This window comes from Micromys minutus (genome assembly GCF_963924665.1).
Source record: "Micromys minutus genome assembly, chromosome: 22".
In the NCBI taxonomy this organism is placed as follows: domain Eukaryota; kingdom Metazoa; phylum Chordata; class Mammalia; order Rodentia; family Muridae; genus Micromys; species Micromys minutus.
In genome coordinates, this window is record NC_137957.1 from 26,289,640 (window position 1) to 26,314,173 (window position 24,534).

A 24,534-nucleotide genomic window follows, 5' to 3' on the forward strand; every position below is an offset into this window, starting at 1 on the left:
ATAAAACTCTCTTAAACACCCGAAATTACCAGAAAATAGATGTTAGAAGCTAAATTATTAGGAAGCAAATAATCGATTATGCACTAGTAGGAGAAATTTAAAGAGTACTGAATGTTTCTGAAATACTGAAATTTCAGAGTTCTAATAAAGACATTTAATCACCGTGGTAATTAATTATATCATGTACTATATAATTATAATACATGATCCTATGTGTATCATGTTATAGAACCTAACAAAATGCTGAAGTGATTCTAAAACAGTGGCAGTAATAATGGAGTCAATCTCTAAAGTTTTTCATCATAAAAGATGATTTATGACTAACTTAAAGCCATGTGGGTCAATTATTTCATTTTAAATTATATTTAATTCTAAGTGTATCAATGGCTGATTTGTGGCAGTGATTTAGTACATCTTAAGCTGTGTTTTTTTTTTTTTAGAAAAATTCTAAATTTTGTTTTGTTTTCAGTACTATAAATACTGTTGATTAATCTACCCAGTTTTACAAGTTATATTTAATCTCACAAAAGCAAATTTAAATGGTAACACTTTATGCTAACTACTTATATCTCTCCCATTAAAACAGACAGCTGCGTGTACTGATCTATATTATCGTAATTTAAAATAACTCTTCATAAGAAAAAACATAATAATATTGACATACTTGAGCAGCTGTATACCACTTAGAATCTATTTTGAAGTTACTTGATTGTGCATGCTGAATGTTCAGGCTCTACCATTCCAAAGTACCAGAGTGACTTCCTAGTGTGGTCTACGGTTATAGAAGAGTGTAAATTTAGGAGTTGTATCCTAGTAGATTAATGTTTCATCAGGCTGTACCTTAATACTCCCAAGTTCACAATGTAATCCAGTGCTTTCCCCCTGCCCATCTCTATGCGATATTTGATTTTTAGCATAAATATTTCCTTTCAACATAGAAACACTGTCAACGTATTCATCTTGTTCCTTGCTTTGCTAGCAAAGACGATTAATTTGTGTCCCCCTTTCTACCACTGAGCCAATTGTTTCGCATAATTTGTGTACCCACACTGTTGTACCAGTGCCACTTTTCTATGGAAAAATTTGTGTAGCCTACAGGACCCTGAAAACTACAGTGGTCATGTGATCACTCAGAATGTATGCAGAGTTTTCAACTGACCTAAAACAAATCAAGATACAGTGACAAAAGGGGTGCTTTTCAAGTGAATGGACGTAATTATTATTTGTCTTCCGGAGTTCAAGTGGCTTTCTTTGAACAGCTTATAGAATAGAGCACCACAGTTTTAGAGTGTACAGTTCATACTATGGAAAAACAGCTCACCAGTGCATTATTCCCAATTTCTTTTTCTTTTTTTTTTATTCAGAGAGAGAAAAAAAAAGTTGCAAAGGTATAATGGCTTTCAACAGCATTTTAACATTTTTTTCCTAACAAGGTTCATCATCATATAACATGACTGGAATCAATGGCTATTATACCTCTTATTGTTCCAGTAGCAAACCTCTTAAATAAAGCTGATTAAATTGCTGTATTTCATATACTCTGTTGAGATATTGAATACCATGATTATTATGTCGTGCAGAAACTACAATAGAAAATGTACTATAACAAAAACATGATATTTTGATTTTTTAAGCATTAAAAGAGGCAAGGATATCTTCTTAAGCATGTAACCATCATTCAAGTCACTGTTAGTAAGCGATATAACAAGGAAACAAAGTGTTAGTAAACAAAGACAATAAAGGTCCAACTTCTGTAACTTTCATGTACCCTGAAGAGAGTAATTACAGTCTCCCCTTTGATTTACATTATTCCTCGAATGCACCTAGTCCGACCACTTGTGTTTAGTGTAGTACCTTTGTTAGGGCTGCAATTCTCTGAGCAAGTTCAGCCTCTACTTCAGGTAGAGTTTCAGCTTTCCTCATGGTCTGCTGTAACTTTTGCTCAGCCAGTTCAAGACGCTCTTGTAATTGCCTGTTTTTTTCTTCCATCTGAAATGAGAAGGAGAAAGGGAGCATTTAAACAGTCAGGAGTTACAGTAGCTAGAAGAAGTCTATGAACTTTGTATGTCAGCACTGGAGTCTTAAAAATCAACTAGTACTATACTTAACTGTGCTAAGTAAACAGGGTTATGATGATTTCATATGTTGTCAATTTTAATTACTTATTTTTTTAATACCAGAAAATAGCAGTTATCATGACACTGGCAGAAAACTGAAAGGAAATGTCTAATGAGTATTTTAATGTTGTTCTCACTCTCACGGCTCCGTATGTGTTCTCGTGATGGCTCCTGGTCCTTCACCTCCTGATGGAAAGACTCTCATTTTCTTTCTATGCCTCCCCTGGCTGGGAGCAGAAGTCCATCCCTATAATCTCCCCTGAACCATTATTAACTGATCTGTTTTTTCTTCACAAAGCAGAGACAACAGTGGAGCAATGTTTGCACAAGAGATTAGAAGAATAAGCATCACAGTCCCATATCTGGATTGCAACCAGATTGAGAACCACAGAATTTACATAACACAGAGATAATCTGTGCTCAGTGCACAAGAACATTATGCCAAAGATTAGGAGTGTGTATGTGATTAACATTGCATTTTCATAAGAAGGATGACAACCATTATTGTCTTATAGGTTGTAACTCCTCTCTTGCTGTAGAGCTGGGTAGACTTCTCTGACGTGACTGTGGATGTGGCCTGGGGAAGTATTCAAGTCTTTGATTCTCAGAGAACTCAGTAGGATGATTGCAACTAATCGAGTAGGTGGTGGCTGGAATTAAGGGAAGAAATATAAGCAAACGCTTCATGGTTTGCTTCATAAGATTCAAAGTCAGTAGTTGCAATATTATTATTATTTTCATATGAGTGATTTCTTAAATTTGTTAAAAATAAACTATAAAACAAAAATGTGATTCATTAATACTATCTGAAGTTTAAACCATAATTACTCTGTGCTTTATGTGAATAACAAGAGCAGATACACAAATCAAAGAAAAATCAGAACAGAGATACAGAACCTGCCGCAAGATGGCCTCCTTGTTTGCCAACTCATTTTCTAGTTTATCATTCATGTCATGAATGGAGGTAGATTCTCTCTGAGCACTCAGGTAACGCTTCTCCAGGGTTGTGATTCTTTCTTCCATATCTTCCTTCTGGGCCATGGCCTGTAAATAACACTGTAAAAGTCATGTGCAAGTCTCTGATTTCAACCCCATCAGAGCAAAAGAAAATCACAGAGTCTTAGACCTACATAGTTTTCTTACTTAAAAGAATATACATCATATACTTGTACATACACACACACACACACACACACATATATATACATATATATATATACATATATATATACATATATATATATACATATATATATATGTGTATATATATATATATATATATATGTGTATATATATATATATATATATATATATATATATATATATATATATATATATGTGATCAAGGTCATTTTAAAGATTCCATGTATTCCAGGGCTGATGGCACATAGATTTACATCCAATATCTGGGAACCAGATATAGGAAAACCCTGAAATTAAGGCAAGACTGGTCTACAGATAGAAGACCATGGCAGGCAGATGTACAGAAGGAAAGAATCCCCATCTTAAAAAAATAAAAACCAAATATTTTATACCTGAATATATCTATATATGCATACTATCATAAGTTTTTGCTATTATTTTTATAACAGATGAATTGGTAACTTTCTGGTGTTTAAGAGTAAAATGAAGTATATGTTCAAACTTCCTGCAGTAGAATTTATTGGCAGGTAAATTTGTTTATAATAAAGTACAAAGAAGTAAGACTATGAGTAGTGTGGAAAGCCAGGAAATTGTAAAATTGGTTGCGATAATTTTATAGCTATCTTCCAATATGGCATCTATCCATCAGAGGGCTGGAGGGATTGCTGAGTGCCTAAAAACACTCTTGCTTTTCCAGGGGGACTGTGTTTAGTTCCCAGTAGTAATGATATATCTAAGGTCCATCTGTAACTACATGAGAATCTAGCATTTTTTCAGTAACCTCCTCTCCCCAACACATTGCTCTGCTCACACAAAGTATCCAGACATACATTCAGGCAAATCACCACATATACAAATAAAACAATAAATATTTTCAAAAATCTACTCAGTGGTAATCAAGTCACAGTCATTAGAAAAGCATATACACCAACTAAATTAGTAAATTATCATAATTACTACCAACAATCCATAAGCATCTATTTGTATGCCCACACATAAGTGCTATCTCCACCCATCATTCTTTTTGCTGAAGACACAGAGAACTACAGAAAACCTCAAATTGTCAAAATGCAGACTTGTGAAACCCCAACCTAAAACATCTAAACAACAGTTCTGCAATCAAGGCTCAGTGAAAACTGTTGAAGAAGGGGCAGTTAGTTTGAAAGAGCTATATCTTCAGTGAGTTTGCTGTGAAATTGTGTCCTAGAAATGTCAGTAAGTATAAAAATAAAGTCTCATCAACATGATGGTCCAGATATGATCTGAGCAAAGACAGTACAAATGAGCCTGCCAAAGTGGGCACAGAAGAACCCACAAAGTCTCAACCCTTCAAAATTATTCTAGGCCACTTAGAGTATCAGGAAGCAAGCATCACAAACAGAATACAAGAGACAGAAGGGAGAATCTCATGTGAAGAAGATACCATTAAAAACATTGACACACAGTCAAAGAAAATGCAAAATGCAACAAGCTCCTAACCCACAAATGCAGGAAATCCAGGATACAATAAGAAGACTAAACTCAAGGATAATAGGTGTAGAAGAGAGAAAAGACTCCCAACTAAAAGGCCCACTACATATCTTCAGCAATATCATAGAAAAAAACTTCCCTAATCTAAAGAAAGAAATTTCCATGAACATACAAGAAGCCTGCCTAATTCCAAATAGATTGGACCAGAAAAGAAATTCTTCCTCTCACATAATAGTCAAAATACCAAATGCACAGAACAAAGAAAGAATATTAAAAGCAGTAAGGGAAAAACATCAAGTAACATATAAAGGCAGACCTATGAGAATAACAACAGGCTTCTCAAGAGAGACTCCGAGAACTAGAAGATCCTGGACAGATGTTATACAGACCCCAAGAGAACACCAATGCCAGCCCAGGTTACTATATCCCGCAAAACTCTCAGTTACCATAGATGGAGAAACCAAGATATTCTGTGACAAAAACAAATTTATACAATGTTTTTCCACAAATCCAGCCCTACAAAGATTAATAGATGGAAAACCCCAACACAAAGAGGGAAACTACACCCTAGACAAAGTAAGAAAGTAATCTTTAACTAACCCAAAAGAAGATAGCTATACCAACATAATCCCACCTCTAACAGCAAAAATAACAGGAAGCAACAATAATTTTTTTAACAACTTTTAACATCAATGGACTCAATTCCCTAATAAAAAGACATAGAATTAACTTTTTGGATACATAAACAGGACACAGCCTTTTGCTGAATGCAGGAAATGCACCTCCATGACAAAGATAGACAGCACCTCAGTGACAAAGACCGATAGTACCTCAGAGTAAAAAGCTGGAAAAATGATATCCAAGCAAATGATCTCAAGAAACAAGGTGAAGTAGCCATCCTAATATCGAATAAAAACATCTTGTACCAAAAGTTATCAAAAATGATAAAGAAGGACACATCATCCTCACCCAAGGGAAGATCTACCAAGATGAACTCTCAACTTTGAACATCTATGTCTCAAATGCAAGGGTACCCACATTCATAAAAGAAACTTTACTAAAGCTCAAAACACATATTGAACCCCATACAATAATAGTGCAAGACTTCAACACCCTACTGTCAACAAGGAAGATAATGGAAACAGAAACTAAACAGTGAAACTAGCAGAAGTTATGAATCCCTTTTGAGTTTTTAAGATTAGGGATGTCCTATTTTATTTCTGTTGGCCTCAGCTAATATCCTGACAAACAGTAATGTGGAGTGGAAATGTTTACCTGGCTTATAATCTCAATGTGTGTTTGACTGTTTTAGGGAAGTCAAGGTAGGACATAAAGAGGTGAAATCTATCACATCCACACTTGACGGTTGGCATCCTTGTTGGCTTGCGTATTCCCAGGTAGATTTTTCCTCTCTTATCAATTGACCCATGTCTAAAGAATGGGGCAGCCTCAAATAGATGGAACTTCCAAAACAGATATTTTTACAGGGAAATATGATTTAGACAATGAAGACTCTCTTCTGAGGTAAGCTTATGTTGTGTTGAGTTGAGAGTTAAACAGAGCAAAGTCCCACAAAACAAAGTGCTACCAACAAGAAAAGAAGACAGAGGAACACAAAATGATACCAAGGAAATACAAATAAAACTGGTGCGGTCTCTTTCTGGTTACTAATGACAATTTAAAGGATTTTTAACAAACTGCTAGACAGTATGGGAAGATTCAACCAAGGATTATAAAGCAAGTAACAGAATAAACATAAGCTTTAGGTAATAATATTAATCATTATTATAATATGATAATAATAATATAATAATGTTATTAATATGCTGGAATATTAATTCTAGAAAAACAGAAAGTTGTACACAATAGAACATATTATAGAAAAATACTAATTTATCAATTGTGAAAATTATATACCCAGTAATAATAATAGTTATAATAAATGTTATATTCATAATAATGGAAAAATAAATATAAGATTAAGTCATGCACAGTGTAAGCTAGAATTCAGACCTAGCATATTAATTATAAAGACTTATATCAGGAATACATAAAAGAGAAAATACCAAAGTGTTGAAAATCAGAATTTTGGAAAAAAGTGTTAAGAAATATGAGGTAAGATGTTGTAAGGGAGCTATCTCTATGTCTCTGCCTCCTTCCCCTCCCTGTCCCCCTCAGTGAGATGCTCGAATTTTTTCTGTTGGAAATGTTTATGTAACAGTTAATTAAAAGATGATAATTAATGCTTCCCTTCTATTCACACAGAAGCCCACTGTTCTTTTGGAGCACAGGTACTGACTATACTTGAAAAGCAAATATCCTCACTTACTGTTATATTTTGGATTTTTTTTTTGTCATGCTATTGACCAACAGTCTATTCTGAACGCTAGTTTGATCATATTATTCCTTGAATTAAAATAATTCATTTGTTTACTTCTACCTTCAAACTAAATCGTGAGCCACAAAGCTCTTGCTTTCTTGACCAGACACATCCCTAATTCTGTGTATATAATATTCCTTCGAAATTTGTACCTTCCTTTTGATTCATGAAAGTAAGTTTGTAAGCGAATAAGATGTTAAAGTTATAACCAGATTAGAGAGAAACAAAGTAGTATTTGCACAGAACCTAAACTGAATGAACACATCTTGAGATGAAGAATGGGAGCAAAGACAGAGGCAGAGAATTTGAAGTTAGTCTGCCGCTCAGCCTAGAATGCCATGCCCTGTAAACATCAACCAGAAGCTCAAAGGAACAACAACTATTCTTCATTATTGTCCTTGGAGAGAACCTGATTGTGTTGAAACACCGATTTCAGACAAAATCCCTAGCAAATGTGGGGAAATGAAGTAGAGTCACTGAAACAGAAAGACAAAGGTAAGGACACTTGCTAAGCATAGGCAATCCAGGAAACCCAAGGTGCATGTCTAGCGTCCACACAAAGGTAGAAAGAGAGAACTATCTTTATGTGGTGTCAACTAAAACCTACATGTGTCTTGTGCTGTGATATGTGCATACACACACATGTCACATACACACACAGTATCATTTAAATGACAGTTATTACAAGCCAGTCATTTTGCACCAATTTGTTATGGCAATCACATGGAACTATCACGCAATCTGACGACTTCATCTGCAAAATGGTTTCATTCCTTTCTTGACTTGTTTCAACCTTTTTGACCTTCAGTAGCTAGTGAAAGAATCATTATTTATGTTAATATTAAAATACAAACTTATAAAATCAACTATTTTTCAGTTAGCGAGTTTATATTTTGGGATAGTTTCCATAGAGATCTCTAGAAATATTTGTCAATTGCAAGGGATAAAAGAAAATTCTAAATCTATTATCCACCTAAAAATTTCTCTCAAAATTTTAAGGCAAAAATTTTTAGAAGTAAAAGGGAGTTATTTTATTCTGGGAAACAGAAATTTGTGTGGTACCCTTAATGAGTAAATGTTGTCCTTTGGTTTATTTTCATGTTTTGTTTTGTAGATTATTAATAAACACCACATGATTATAGGAATTGAGTGATAGATTACTTTATACCTGGAGTGGAATCCACAATCATTAAACAGACACTTAGTATTAGTGATTATAATCCTGTCCACACTTAGCTGCTCAGATCTACTTCACACATTCCCTGTAGGAGTCAGCGTATGTAGATTTGGAACTGCATTTTTGACTCAGTGATTCATGTTAGTGATTCAATTTTTAACTGCAGGCTGTGTTACCAAAAATAAAATTTGAAGTTACAAGTCATAGAAATAGCTTTTCCTCTGAGTTATTTGCAGATTCTATAGAGAAATCTTTTTTCTTTAGTTCCTAAAGGCTGTTATGTAAAAAAAAAATAAAATAGCGAAGTTTATATACAGCTGGATTATTTATTGTGATAAATACATACAGTTTTATAGTAATATAATGTAGTAGATTAAAAATATAATTCAGGCTTCAACTAATATAAGAGAGAAATTATAGCTTTGTTTATTTGATTAGTTTGCAGATGCAAGAAGGGCTGTTTAGTGTGAAATCAGAAAGATATGTTAGCTTTACTGACGGAATAGGTGTAATTAAAGTGCTTTACTGAAAATGTTAACTCTTCTCACAGCTATGTAGAGAGTTAAATATTAGTATCAGTATATGATTGATATAGTTTTGATTAAAAAGCTTACAACTTCTTTTTTTGAATAATTGCATTATATCTACCTCTGTCTATTTTTAGAACAAAATTAATGCAGAGAACTGGTAAAGTGAGACTTCAAAGATTCTTGATGATGCAATTATAAACTGTGTTCAGAAAGCATTGACTAAATGTAATTACATAAGTCAGTTTAGATTTATTAGATTTTCCTAATAGATGAAATGAAATAGATTTTAATTTGTAATTTAACGGTTATCCACCTCCTATGGCCCTTGTTTTTCCTTAATTAATTCAATGAGTTGCTGTTACTTGTTCTATGTTTGCGGCATCCTGTGCTGAGAGTTTGAGAGAACAATAAAAGAATTATCCAACTCATAATATTAAGAAATTTATAATACCATTGAAACATACTTAAGAAGCAAAATCTGGACTTTGATTTTAAGTGATAGGGATTTCACATTATCTTGACTTTTTGGAGAAAATGACAAAATACTGATTATTACATTGGTAGCATTTTGTGGCTGAAAATTTGTATGATAGTTACCATAACATGACATAAAACTGTATTTAGAAGGAAAACATAACTCACACTAAAAAGTGACCATAATTCAGGAATATAGATTTAGATTATACAAAATTTTATGTTAAAATGTGGTAACAGTTTGATGATTTTTTTCATAAAAATACTTATAAACACCTTTTAAATATGTTGTTGGAACATTAGAAAGAAGAATCAAGGACAAAGTAAAACTCCACTGTCACAGGTCCTTGACACTGCTCCTAGGTCTGAATGGTTAGAAACTTAAGGATCTGATGGTAAATTAAAAAGGATTTTCATAATGGTCATGAAGGTGCTAACCCAGGAATGGAAGGGTACAAATGTTGTCTAATAAAAGGTTAAGGATGCCCTAATAATTGGCTCTGGACCTAAAACATTTTAGCCTTTTGAAATGTTTGGTTTTCTTAGTCAATTGGTTTTTGCCAAAGGGTCAGCATAAGATGTAGTCTTCTTAGAAACTTTTTCCTCTCAGAAGTATGACGGTTGGGGAAGCAGAGTGTAGTAAGAAAAACACAAAATTCGAAGACATGTTATTTCTCTTTCTTCCAGGTTCTAGAGAGAGGGTGTGTGTGTGTGTGTGTGTGTGTGTGTGTGTGTGTGTATGTTATTTTAATTTTTTTCCTTATGGATTCTGAAAGAAAAGATGGTAGTTCATAGGCCATGACTAAGTCATGTGACCTCAGTGAGCCTCATGGTGATCTAAATGGGAATGGCCAGCGTCATTGAAATTACTGGCAATTCAGGGCAAAGGACTGCAGTAGGCTTGTGACAAATTTAATATACTATTTCTGTCTGATAAAGCATAAAGAAAGCTAAAGAATATGGCTTTAAAATTAACACTTTCAGAAATATTCTATTCTATGTAGTATTTTCTAAGCAGCTATGTCTTTTTTCAATTTTCTGTGTCTCCCCTGTCTGTCTGTCTGTCTGTCTTCCTGACTGTCTGACTGTCTGTCTATTTGTACCCCCCATGTGTATGTGTGTGTGTGTGTGTGTGTGTGTGTGTGTGTCCTGCTTTATGCAGACAGCCAGGGTTGAGGAGTGAGCCCTGGCTTCTTCACACCTCTTGTCACTTCCTACCTACTTCTTACACCTATACCTACTCCTTACACTTCCATGTGCTGCCAGGCTCTGAAAACATTTGTTTGCAACTGCCAGTCTGAAGCGGAAGACAGTATATGTTCATGTTTTCATAAGTCTTAACTAAAATGGGCCGACCTAGGAATTAGGAAGCTTAAAAACCAAAGTATACATTGCATAAAGATTGGGTACAATAGGGAAGGCCTAACCCATTAAAAAAAACATCTAGAGAATATCATGCTGAGTGAGATAACCCAGTCACAAAAGAACAGACATAATATGCAGTCACTGATAATTGGATACTAACCCCAGAAAGCTCTGAACACCTCAGAAACTACTCACAGACTATATAAAGTTCAAGAAAAGAAAAATAAAGAAAAGAAAAAAACATTATTCTTAATCTTTACACACCAAGAAAACATTGGCTATTTCCAGGTTACATCTTGTTTTACATGTACTTTATGCTCATTGTAACTAGTAAGATCTTAATGCACACTATCAAACCTTTAAAAAAAACAAACACTGACAAAAATGTATTCATATACTTTTATGCAAAAATGCTTAAAATCTGTACATTTATCTTTGTTTTTCAAAATAAAGTTGTTCAATTAAAAAAAAAAAAAGCATTCCTAATGAAACAATCCCTGGCAATACAGGGCTGATGTTTCCCGTATCCCCTGATTTTTGGTCACCTATATCTAGATACTATATTTATCAAGGAGTTAGTTTAAAATGTGAAACAAAGAAGGGAGAGCCATAGATACTGCACCCTCTCTTTAAGAGATAGCTAAAAGTATAGTTGGTGAGTGGCTGAAATGCAAAGGAAAGAAATCAATCTCTGGAACTACATGAAGAGCTAACTACTGACCAAAAGTTCATGTAATGACATAACATAAAAGACAGGGATCCCAATATTTCTTACTAAATCCTGCACGTTATGTAAGTTTGGGTAGCAGGAAGCCATGAAGAGGAAATGCCTATCCAGGAACCTGAGCTTGTGTGAAACCGTATCCTTATCTGACCTTCAGTGAAAATATCACTGACTTCAGTGTATTCCCCTTCCTGGTAAGTGCTGCCAACTCTAATGTCCCATTTCAGTAAAGGATGACAAGGACCCTTTTCTCCAACAAAGGATTTTGGTGTCAAGTGCTCAATAGTTATATGTGTATAGGAAAGGGAAACCAGCAGGACTTAGTGAAAGGAATGGGTTCATAAAGAAGGAATGTGTGCTGGAGTATTAAACATGGAATAAGGAAGAACATTTGTTCCTGTAAATAGCAAGGTCGGAGATCACTCACTGGAGAGCAGAGCATTTGAGAAAAAGAGGATAAGAACATGTTATTAATATTTTCTTAGATCATTCAGTAACTTTGAAGGTTTCTTTCTTTTTCTTCCTTCTTTCCTTTCCTTTTTCCTGTTTTGTAGATAATGCTATGTTAATCCTAACAAAATGTAATACAGAATACATAAGAAGAAAGGTTATATTATTCATATGCATAGCATTGTTATATGCAGCACTCATAGACCCAAATACAATGTAAGAGACAATTTAAAGCAGTGTTTTTGAGCGCTCTACATTATACAAAATCGTGATTCATTCCCCCATGCACATGTATTCAAATTTAAACCAATGGAGCCTTGGAAAGTCCTTAAATCTTCTAAAAGACTTATAATAGCTGAGACTTGAATCCAAAGCCTTCCATACTTAGTTAAAGAACCTATAAGTAAACCATTTCTGTCTTACTGGGCAGGTACATAACTAAAATAACAAACCTAAGTATGGTCTTCAAAAATAGAAGAATACTGTCCACTAGGGATGTGCACAGGGAAAGCTTCTCAGAGCAATATGTGGGAAGCCATTCAAGACGCAAAGACAGAATGTTATGAGCTACCTACCTCTCGGATGTCCCTTTGATATTTTGTGTTCATCTCTTCTGTTTTAATGAGGTCCTTTCTGGCTGTCTCTGCTTCTAGTTCCACTTCTCCCACTCGGGAAGAAAGAGCTGCTAAGCGTTCTTTCATTTGGGCCATTTCATAGTTTTGCTTTTCAAGCAATTCTTGCAGCTCAACAATCTGGCTGGTGTCATCTGTTGAATCTATGGAGCCATTGGATAGACGCTGCAGGAAGAGACAAAAGCAGTACACTTAGGGTCTTCTTTATTCCTAACCCAAAGCATGAAAGGTAAAATGAGAAACTAAGCAGTCTTCACGATGAGAAATCAGAATTTTAAAGCAAACTAGTGTTGGCAATACACTATGATTTTGATAAAAGTGATATTAATCGATTTAAAAAATGTCATGGAGGAGGCAGAGAGGTCATTGAGCAGTTCTGATCAACCAGAGGACTTAAAAGATTAAAGCCTCCTGTAATTCTGGTGCCTCTGGACTGCACATGAACCTGTGCACATGCACACATACAACATACACACACACACACACACACACACACACACTCACTCACTCAGAAAATTAATAAGATAAATACTTTAAAACAGGAAAGCAAATCAGTAGTTTTCAATCAGTGTGTCATATGCATTTGCATAACAATTTTATGTTATATTCAAAAGATATTTTATATGTGATTTAGAACATATTACATATATAGCACATTTTAATCAATAGATAGGATATAAACTATGTCATATTTTTAAATTCTATCCAAATTTTTGAACTTCACAGACTTTATTTCATTTTATTTTTTTAATTAAATTATTTTATATACTTTAAGCAGCTTATCTGGATCGTGTTCTTTCCCTTCCCCCAAATATTGCCAGATCCTCCCACCTACAAACCTATTCAACTTTTGAAAACATGCAATCTCCTTATGCTAGCCAATGTCTCTTAGTCACAGGGACCACATTAGAATGTGGTTGATATGCCCAGTGTCACTCCATTAGAGAAAACCGATTTTCCCTTTCCCGGAAAGTGCCAATTACAGGAAGCTTCTTGTTTAGGAATGGAATGTTGTTTGCACTTCACCGTCTCAGTGCTGAGATTATTGGCTGGCTTGAATTTGTGAATTGTGTGAGATTACAGTCTCTATGAATTCATGTATGTATCAGTCCTGTTATGGATAGATGATGTCTCTTGCTTTGAGTCATTCAATGCTTGTGGCTCTTACAATATTCTTCCCTCCACTTCCACATAGACTTTCCAACACTTAAAATGGGGCCAGTTGATAAAAATTCCCATTTAGTTCTGTATGTTTCAAAATTTTTAGCTTTATATATATTGTTCAGTTGTGTGTGTCTGTTTTAGCATCCGCTGTAAAAAGAGGTTTCTCCAATGAGTGTTATGTGATGAAATTATTTATTCACATAGAAATATGTTATTAGGAGCTGCTATGAACATTGTGGTGCATGTATCTTTGTTGTATATTGGACTGTCTCTGGGGTATATGCCCAGAAGTGGAATAGCTGGGTTTTTATCTTAGTGATATTTGATGATTACCTTTCTTTTCCTGGAATGTGCAAAGTACATTCCAACACAACATGTCACTAGAGATTAAGCTTCTAGTTGGGCACCAGACTTAATTATTAATATTCTAGGATCTAAGTATATATTATTTTCAGTAATAGGGCCTTTTCACCAGTCTGTGGAGGGTAAGCAAAAGTGTTGACAATATCCAATGATGTTTGGGCAATATTAGGACAATTTCAGCCAATGACTCAAGAAGATGTAATCCATTATTTCACTGTGAGTTCTGCTAGGTGGTTGTAGATGTCTAATTGAGGCATGGTCTCCTCATCCTATAGTGACTGAATTTAAAATTCTTTCATATATTTATGAATTTTAGAAATCTAGTACAGTAGTAGTATTCCATATGGCTTTTCAAAGAGCATTTAATGATAGCAGTCCCTCCCCATATTTCCTTCTTTACCCAGCATTCCATTCTTCTTCCAGTGGAGTTTCATAGAGTACAAAATGAGACTTGGGTTTTAGTTTTAGTGATACTCATACAAATAACATTTGTATTTTTGTTGAAATAACATAACTTATTTGATGATAACCCCTCTGAAATTATGATTTCTTTATTGCCAATACTTAAACATTATATATGCAGAATTCACAATGGAGAAAGCTGAAAATGACCAAATATACTGAATCAGTTACTTTAACTTTTTGGAAAAGATGTTTTTCAAGTAGGGGAACCTTACAAACCAATATTCAAAATATTTTTAAAAAGCAGAGAACTTACTAACAACAAAACTAAACAAAAACATATGTAGAAATCTTCAAAGGATCTAAAAAGATACTTCATGAAATAAGACTTACATATGACCAGACTCATGAAAATAGTTTTAGCATTAGAAATCATCAAGAGAGGAAGAAAATACAACCATAATGAAAATATTTTCTCATGGTCATGCTAATATTTGTTATATAAACCTTAGATGACTGGACATGTTATCAAGAATTTACATTGCATGAATATAAAGTATATAGTTGTAGTTGATGTCTATATGCCGGTGAGGGCAGGCACAAGATAAGGCCTGTGATTGGGCAGTGAAGAAGAGAGGTGGGGAAGAATTTTGGAAAGGTCAGAGAAATGGGAGACAGGGGAAGAAGGAAGAGAAGAGAAGGCTGAGGAGTAGGAGGACCTGTACTTGTGTGACTTTAATTGAATACCTTGTAAGGGGTGGATTATTACAGGACAATTTGTCTTATCTAGGTGGGCAGTTTATATCAATATCTATTGGCTCTGAATTTGTTGTGTGGATGTTTTGTGGAGTGAGGATTACTGATATAAATTTGATTGATAAATTTCTGATTTTATTGGGTTACTGTAAGTTGTGACAATAATCACAGGGGACAGATGCTGGAAATGTGAGTAGCATTAACAGCAGAGACTAGCCAAGAGGGTTGCCACTGCTGGAGACAGAGAATCCCAGGAGGTAGCATGGTGTGGGGCCTGAAACCATTAGCCTTTTAAAAAAAATATTTACCACTACATTATGGAAAGTGATGAGGTATAAATATAAGAAAAATAGAATTACACATAATCTAGCAAGCTCACTGTTCATTGTATAACTAAATATCTGCAGGAGTATTTTACTATACCATCTCTACCTTTTTATTCAATGTAGTATTATTCATAAAAGTGAACATATGGTATCTAAATGTTTCCTAACTAATCAGATGGGTAGAGAAATTGTGGTACATATGCAGATAGAACATTGTCTTGATTTACAACAACAACAAAAAAAACTTTCCATTTTATGTACCATGATTGAACTTGGAGGCAATTATAAATATAATGAAAATAAAGTTGGTAAGAACATAATCTTGGTTATATGCAGAATTGTATGCGTATGTAGAATCAAGCAAAGATATCAAAGAATAATAGACTCATATGCTGTAAGTTCAGAGAACAAGGAAGGATCATTAGAAAAGGAATACATTAATCAAAAAATGCAATGTTCTAGTTAGATGGAAGGAACATGTTTTAGTGATCATTTATTGTACATGTGACCAGCAGTTAAAAATCAAGTGGAGTGGATGATCAGACAGGGCAGTGGATTAGAAAATTATCATGAAAGAGCATTCATAAATTGGTTTTCAGTTAATAAGGTGAAATATTTGAGATATAGACTTTTGTGCAAAACACCTACCTAGCATATACCTGGACCTGAATTCAGTCACCAATATTGTACTGAAGCAGGGATAACAGAAAGAAAAGAAGGGAGGGAGAGAGGGAATAAACAGTGATCCAAAGGAAAAAAGAGAGGAAGAGTGAGGTAGTAGATAAAGAGAGACAGAGGGAAGGAGGGAAGTAGGGAGGGAGAGAAAGAGAGGGAATAGACAGAGAGGGGAAAGGAGGGGAGGTAGGAGGGAAGAGAGAGAAAGGGAATAGACAGAGAGAGAGGAAAGGAGAAACAGAAGAAGGGAGAAAAGAGAGAGAATAGACAGAGGGAGAGGGAAGGAGGGAATGAAGGAGAGAGAGATAAAGAGGAAGATTAGAGAATACAAGAAAGGGGGTAAAGAAAAGACAAACGAAATGAATCTCAAGTCAAAGAAGGAAGGGAAGAAAGAAGAAAAACACCAGAAGAAAGTATGGTTGGATTGGAGAAATGAAGGGGAGGGAAGAAAAATGGGAAGAAAGAAAGGCAAGGAAATAAGTTATTTTATACCAAAGCTTAGAAGCTAAGTTTAAGTTCTGTGTCTAGATTAGTATAAAGACTGGAAGGAGGTAATTTTCAAATGCGAAAGATCTCAAAGAAGCAGAAACAGGAAGGTCTGGGAAGAGCAAAGCAGGACAGTTTGTTCTGCTGAGATGCTTACTTAACAGCAGGAGTTTTTTACAAACCTCCATAAATTAGGAAACATTTGAATAGAAATGTAAATGCATCCTACCATGTGCAATTTTGTTCCTAAGAAGCATCACTCAAAACAGAAAATAGCCCTTTTCTAAATCAAGTGTCAGGCTCTCCCTGCTCATTGGCTACCTCCTTGGATCTGAGCCTGAGTGATGAGTTACAATGTAACTCACCCACATCTGCCTCACACATCCCTGTGTGATCTTTGTTGCCTGTGCAGCTACAGTAACAGTAACAGATAAGTTTTTAACTCCTGTGACACATTCACACACTTTAAAAAAAAGTGCTTTTTGAAGGTAAAGGTGTATTTCACAGTTTAGAGATGCTGCTATTATGTTAAACCCTATAAAACCATCACGACTACTCCATCCCTAGCAAATGGTAGTATCCTCCCCTAAAATTCATGTCTCAGTTGCTCTTCAGTGTACTCTTCTCAGTCCTTGTGCAGATAGTTGCATAAAGCAACAGTTCACAGTTAGCTTTTTCTAAGAACAGTTCCTGGAGCATTACACTGTACTCACCCCTCTACTAGTAACATTTCAGGCATGAAGGACAATAGTCACAGAAGGAGGTTATAACTAAACTACGACATCCATGTTGGTCTCCTAACAATTGGAGCAGGGGCTGGTCTCTTGCTGTGTTGCTGCAGTTGAATTCCTTTCCTCTAATCATGCTACCTTATGGGGCCTTAGTAGTAAACTAGTAATCTACCACTCTCCCATTTGTCTTCTTAATATTTACTGACCTTTCTAAAAGAAAATAGAAACAGAAAAATACAAGAGTAGATGATTGAAACTGATCATCCTACTAATTAAATTCTTGTAACAGAGAAATAAAAACTATTAAAATTTAATAACACCTAGAGAGTGAATATTAAACAGTCCCATTACAAGTATCTATGGCATTTATTAGGTAGCAGTATATTGCCAGTTGTCTTGTCAAGAACTTATAATGATATTCACAGCCATCCCCATACATCACCAGGCTTTTTAAGACTGGGAGAAGCCCTATAATGTAGAAGAAACTCTTAATTTATTTTTCTGTGAGAAAAAAAAATGTATAAATAAAGGTATGTAAAACTAGAAAATAAATACAAACACAGACTCAGACAAAAAATATTGCTGAGCATAAAACAATGAGAAGTGTAATAAAAATGTAGGTGGTTGATTTATAGTGAGCATAACTCAATAGTGCATCCATGTAAAGAATATATCTGAATGAAATATTAAATACACTATTCCACAAGCCAACAAGAAATATGAGTGAATGGCATAAATAAACTCTGTTCTAAGCATTAGTACAAGGAGAGATTTTTTGGAAGGATTCAAACACTACTGTTTCTTCCTAGAGATCATGAAGGTTCATATAATATGCTAAATTATTGAGCTTCCATTTACATCCAAGTCATCAAATAAGACAGAATACTGATTACAATAGCAATAAGACCTGCCTTCCCCAAAAATAATCTGTAAGGATTCTATCTCAAAGCATGAGTTCAAAAAATATGTCTAGGTTGCTCCAGTTCCTTAAGTTCTCCTCATGTGCTAGACAAAATTATAGGTGAATGATACAACGTAGTTATGAAATGCCCAGTAATTATATCAGACACACAATTGAAACTGATTCAAAGAGAGCATAGTATTTTGGTTGACACATTAAAACCTCCCAAGATGAATTTTTCACACTGGATAGTCTGGTTTTAATATCTGCTTCCAAAGGCTGTGTTTCTCGTTCCTGCCTCCTCCTATTTCTGCCCATTCATTCTTTCACTTATTACTAATTCAATAAACCACCAAAATTCCACCTCTGTTTATCTATATTTTGCTAGATACATAGGAAGGTCCTGAGATGAATAAGACTCCTGCTTGACAATAAAACAAGGTGTGCTTTATTGAGTATAAATATAAGAGGAGACCATATAAGAAATATGTTTGAGGAACCTGAAAACATTTACTGTATATAGACACAAAGGTTATAATTTTAAGATTATAAGTCATAAGTTAAGCAAATGTTAGCACTATCTACAGTATTGTTTTATAAGTGTTCTTATTCTGCCTTCTTTTTTTTTCTTCCAAATATTAGAAATGTTCACTTAATTTCAAAGGTATCCAACATATACCCTGCTTCATCTTATATTTAAGGTTCTCCACCACATAGTTGGGAGCTGGTGTTTTTATGCATTGTTTCCTTTAGTCAATTTTACATCATTTAAGGTGTCTGTTTTCACTTTTTTTTTGTAAATATAGAGTTTAAGCAAAGCAGAAAACTTTCATGCAGTATCTGTGAATTTAATCCCTGATTATCTTTAGAATCCTTTGGAAAATTGAATGAGAAAATAGCGATGCACTCTATTGTGGCCAATGCAAATTAAAAACACCAGTTGAAAATGGTGAGATTTTTCTATGTAATTGCTTTACAAATTTTCCCAGGCATTAATAATATTGAGATGGGACTAAGAATCACAGATCAAGGTCATAGCTGTACTTTATTGGTTGTTGTGTCTTATTAGCCATTAACTATAGAGCACAAAAATGAAATAAAAATAAGACAATGAATTATTGAAAAAGTAAGAGTAATAACTTTATAGGCCCCTCAAGTTACTTTTTTGTTAACTTATTATCAACTAGTTACCGTTAAATGTTTCAAATCAAAAGTCCTCAATCATTATTAATTTTAATATGACCAGTGGTCTTTGATGATAAGCATAAAATTTACTTTTTCTTATGTTCCCCTTATTCATTTTTTAGTTTTAGATGACAGAGTATTGCTATTGCTACCCATTTACACAAGAGATGGGGGCATGGGGAAATCTGCCAGTTGCTGTACATCTAAATAAAAGTGATGTGACTCTCTTCCCTCAGAAGCCATCAAATCTAAGTAAATTCTCTTCCCCCTAAAGCTGAGGCCTCAGAATCTCTTCTCATTTCTACAAATTTTAGTGGCTAGATTTCGTGCGAGTCTTTTGTAAATAAACATAGAAGTTGTGTATTTGATATTTTTTTCCTGGCAGACAACAGCAGCAACAGAAACAGCAAAGGCAACAACAAAAATAGCATCTCTTGTCCATCTTCTGACTCTTATCCTGCCTATTACCTCGTCCTCTACTTTGCTGGAGACTGGCAGGGAAAGATGTTAACACAGATGCCTGTCTACAGCTGATTACTCAAAATTGTTTAGTCTCAGCACTCCAAAGGGCAATGTATCTCTGAATTAATCACCTCTCACTGCACTGAGCAGACGATTAGACCAAGGTCAGCAGCAACACAAATATGTACATAAACATCAATATTTTAGGGTAGGTTGACAACATGAATAAATTTAGAAAAGCAGCATCAATAGATACCCCCTGGTCCTTTTTCTCCTCTAGCCAAGAGTTTTGATGTGTTTACAGTAGAAGGCATGGATCCCCTTATTAACAGTTTTGCCACTATTGCCTCAGTGAACTCGTACAGGGCCCTGAGACCACTCATGACTTTGCTTCTCTGGCAACTACAAAGCACCTTCCAGCACAATGAGAGCTAGCCAGAAAGGAGAGGTTATTTATCTCCTGTCTTTTTAACTGAACTGTGTCCTAACTTTAGAAATAAAGTTTTATTGTAGTTTTGGTTCACACACTGCCTATTCCTTATGTCCACTACCCTTGTCCATTTCCCCATAAATCATTAGTTCCCAGTGCCCTCTCCTTGTTTATTTAGATTACATATGTTATGTTCTATTGTCATCTCTGATTACATTTTTCACTTGGATTGCAAGATCATAGACTCCCAAGTAGCTTCTTTATACAATCTATTTGGTTAAGCTTTCCTGTAGCCCCTCATTTCCCAACCTCTGTGACTCTAGTACTATATGCTGGAACCTGTCTACTCCTAGTGTTCCTCATCACTAGCTTTCATTCCCAAAGTATTCTACTCTATTATCCTTCTATAAATGTACCCTATGCACCACCAATAACTTGTGTCTATTTTTCTAAGTATTTGCATGTATGCCATTAGTTGTACAAGACCTGAAAAAGTTCAAGCCAGGCAAAACTAAAATATGGAGGAGGGAAGTAGTCTCAAAAACCTGAAGCCTCCCCCAACTAGTTTTCCTCCTTCTCCACCCACACACACTACTGCTACTCCCCAACTGCCCTAACTCCCCTCTCTCCCCCTTCCCCTTCCCCTCCCTCCCCTCTTTCCTCTCTCTTCCCCACTCTCCCTCTCCCTCTCCCCCTCTCCTCATTCCCCCCCTTTATCTCACCCTCTCTCTCCTCTTCTGTTCCCTCCTCTCTCCCTTCTGTGTCCTCTCCTCTCTCCCCCTTTACACTCTCACTCCCCATTTTCCCCCTCTTTCTCTCTCTCCCCATTTCTCCCTCCCTCCCCCTCCCTTTCTCCTTCTCTCTCTCCCTCTCCTCCTACCTCTCACCCTTTTTTCCCTACTTCTCTCCCTCTATCCCCACCTCTCTCCCCCCTCTCTTATTCTCTGTATGTGTGTACCGTTTTTTAAAGTTTATTCTCTTTTTGAGAAAAAGAACATGAAGCTGCAAATGTAAAGAGGTGTTAGACAATCTAGGAACAGTTGAGGCAAAGGAAAGAATATGATGAAAATTAAAAAAAAGTATTATAAAATTATTGCCCATTAGACTATATATGAATAAAAATAAAACTAAAAGTAACAACAAAAAGAGAATGAACTATAAATACACATTACTGAAAGTTAAATAGAAAAAATTATAAAGTGATGTTATTCACACCCATGAAAATGAACAGCACAGTATGATAGTCATAGTTTCACAATAGATTTTAATTATTTATAAAGTTAGACTATTCTAAATTTCTACTATTTTTAAAAGCAAGAGCTTGTTTCTGTTAGTTTGTTTATGTTTGTATTGTTCCTTCTTAGTAATTGTAGTGTACCTAACTTCCTTTATTTTTATAATACTTAAACTATCATGTAAGTAAACTCATTATATCCAAAAAAATTGAATTGGTAGAACTACGGTATTTTATAGCATTTTAATTCAAGATTAACTAAAGAATTTCTGTTCAACATTTTCATGATTGATGTTCATAACTACTAGAAGTTAAAATTAGTTAAGTTGTCCCATATTATATTGTAAGATAAACATTTTATGTGATTTAAATGAAAAAGACACCTGTAACGTGAAAATCTTGTATATAGTTTGCAAGAATAAATAAAGGAAATGACTAGAGTTAATATTTTATTATTTCAATTTATTTTTGATTAGAAAGTCACTAATGAAATTTTAGATATGACTCTATGCTAAACTAAAAGCTAAAGTAATGCACTGGCTCTGTTTTCTCCAATGTATCATTATTGATTTTTTAGATGTGTATGAATTACTCCCAAATGGGTTATGTGTTGCCGCCTTATTCAAGAATCAACGTATCAATAGGTTCCTGTCAGTATTACTGTTATTTGAATCAATGGGTTCATTTTTATTTTGTTAAATACGAAGATACTTTCCCCATCTGTGTCTTAAGTGGGTTGAAACAATTTTTTGTTTGTGAAGAAGGACTGATAAGAAATATAAAAAAAAGTTTATCTTTCATCTGTATTAAATATGATTCTCACCAGTGAAATGTGCATAGAATTAAAATTTAAATACAAAATTAGGTATTCATAAAAACATGATTAAGCATCAGAATAACCATCAATGAAATCTGCTACATTGTTATGGGCAAAGAAAAGCACCTTATTTCTTTCTTAGCTTGATATATAGCCCACATTAAAGTAAGTGATGGTCTGCTGTTTGGCCAATAATTTGGGGCTTTGAGGTACCAGCACATGAATCTAAATATTGGACCTTAGCTAAAGTTGAAGACTCATATAAAATAATCAAACATTTGAAATGCTCCTTCCTTGTGAATTTAGCTCTGTATTAAAAACAACATGCAGGAGAAGTTACAGTATTTTATAAATAGTCTAACATAAAAGAAATTATCAACTATAAAAAAATAATAAGTATGTGTAATTCTGAAAACAAGAACAACAACACATTTACTAGTTTGAAGAAATGTAAAGAAACAGTAAGATCTGGATGTTGAGCACTTTGGTCCACATGGGTCATTTTATCTCAGTCACATTATCTGAAAAGCAAAATGAGCAAGGTCTATAGACTGAAGAATGAAAAACTGCCAGGTATGTATTAAGACGTCATACAAACTACTTTGAAAATAATGTAATTGAGGAGCTTCCTAGCTTAAAACCCTTTCAACCTTTTCCATTGCACAAAGAATAAAATGAACTCTACCAGGGCCTATAAGAATTGTATTCTCTTTGAACCTTCACTGTTCTTTTTAATATTTGCTACTACATTTCTTGCACACTATTATCTAATTATTTTGTTAGTCTTCAATCCCTAAAATATAACAAAGAAATGACATCCATTCTTAGCACATTTGCAAATCAGGTGCTTACTTTAAATACTTTCTAAGGCTTTGTTTTCATGCCTAAAGCCCTATCTTTTCTTCTGAAACTCCAATATAATATTTATTTAATTCCTAATATCACTTGATTTCACATTTTATCAGGTTTTCAATATGACACTTGCATGGATATTGTTCAATAAGTTTTTACCAAATTTATCACAGAGACATATCTTTTGAATTTTTACCACTGCCATTCCACTGTTCAGCATCTCTTGGTTTCTTAAGAGACTAGAGACCCAAAACCGGAAACAGGCAGCAAGGGAACTGTGGGAGTGATTGTCTCACAGAGTAGCCAGGCTATTATCATAGAAATTTGCAGATTAACTCCATCACTCTAGAATCAGTAACAAGATAAATGCTGTTGAGCCTGATTTAAGCAAGGTAACTTGTAGTGTTCTGGAATTTTATTAAGTGAAAATATTATTTGGGCAACACCAAATCTAAGATCAAAAAGAAACCTTTAAAATTGTTTCATCTAAACTTTTTTCTTGCTTCTTTTTTTTTCTTTTGTTCTGGAAATGTTGACAATAATTATGGGGCACTTGTGAGTAATGAAGTTTATTTTTGAGGGTACTTTCAATGAGGCTATTTTGTCAACTACTTGGTCAACTGAGTTCTCATGGTGCTGTTACAAAACATCCCCAGATGGCTAATAATCTATTCTGATTATGTAACTTAAGTGATCTTATTACCCTGAACAAGAGATGGCACTTATCCCAATTCTCCAGAATAATACTCTGTTTGCTTATGCTTGGATAGACCTAAAAGGCAATGATTAAATTATAACCCTATTATAATTTGTTGCTCAGTGGTCTTGCTATATCTCAAGTAGTCATGCTATGAAAATGAGAATAGAAATGGCTGACAAACAATGCTTTTTGTATGTAACTACCATACATGCATAAAAGATCAAACTAGACCTATGTCTTTCATTTTCTGTCTGACTAACACTTAACAGATAAGGAAATTTGCTCTAAAGGCAGCAGTTATTTAATCATGAAACACCAAACAGAGGTTTAATATACAATGGATCACAGTTTCCTTACATTCAAATTTAAAATGATGTGCAAATCATGTTTTAGGTTTGTCCTTTTTAAAATTTTCATCACTGCAATGAAACACCATGACCAAAACATCTGGGAAGTAAAGGACTAGCTGGCTTATCCTTCCAAATCACTGCTCATCACTGAAGAAAGTTATGATGTGAATTCAAACAAGGCTGAAACCTGGAGACAGGAAAGATTGCAGAGGCCAGGGAAGGGACCTGCTTATTGGCT

General features: G+C 34.6%; 1 protein-coding gene across 22 annotated transcripts in view; it reads right to left on the minus strand.

Moving 5' to 3' along the window:
• Positions 1–24,534, minus strand: part of PPFIA2 (PTPRF interacting protein alpha 2) — a gene marked incomplete at both ends in the record, with an annotated part of 426,677 nt that overhangs the window by 88,639 nt on the left and 313,504 nt on the right. For 17 of the 22 annotated variants that reach the window (XM_080935708.1, XM_080935705.1, XM_080935707.1 and 14 more), the window contains 3 exons: positions 1,855–1,989; positions 3,015–3,161; positions 12,406–12,627. In XM_080935708.1, coding sequence (XP_080791834.1) covers positions 1,855–1,989; positions 3,015–3,161; positions 12,406–12,627 — 504 coding nt within the window. Of the gene's footprint in view, positions 1–1,854; positions 1,990–3,014; positions 3,174–12,405; positions 12,628–24,534 lie in introns of all 22 variants that reach the window. The other 5 variants (XM_080935694.1, XM_080935688.1, XM_080935689.1 and 2 more) reach the window with 1 other exon arrangement.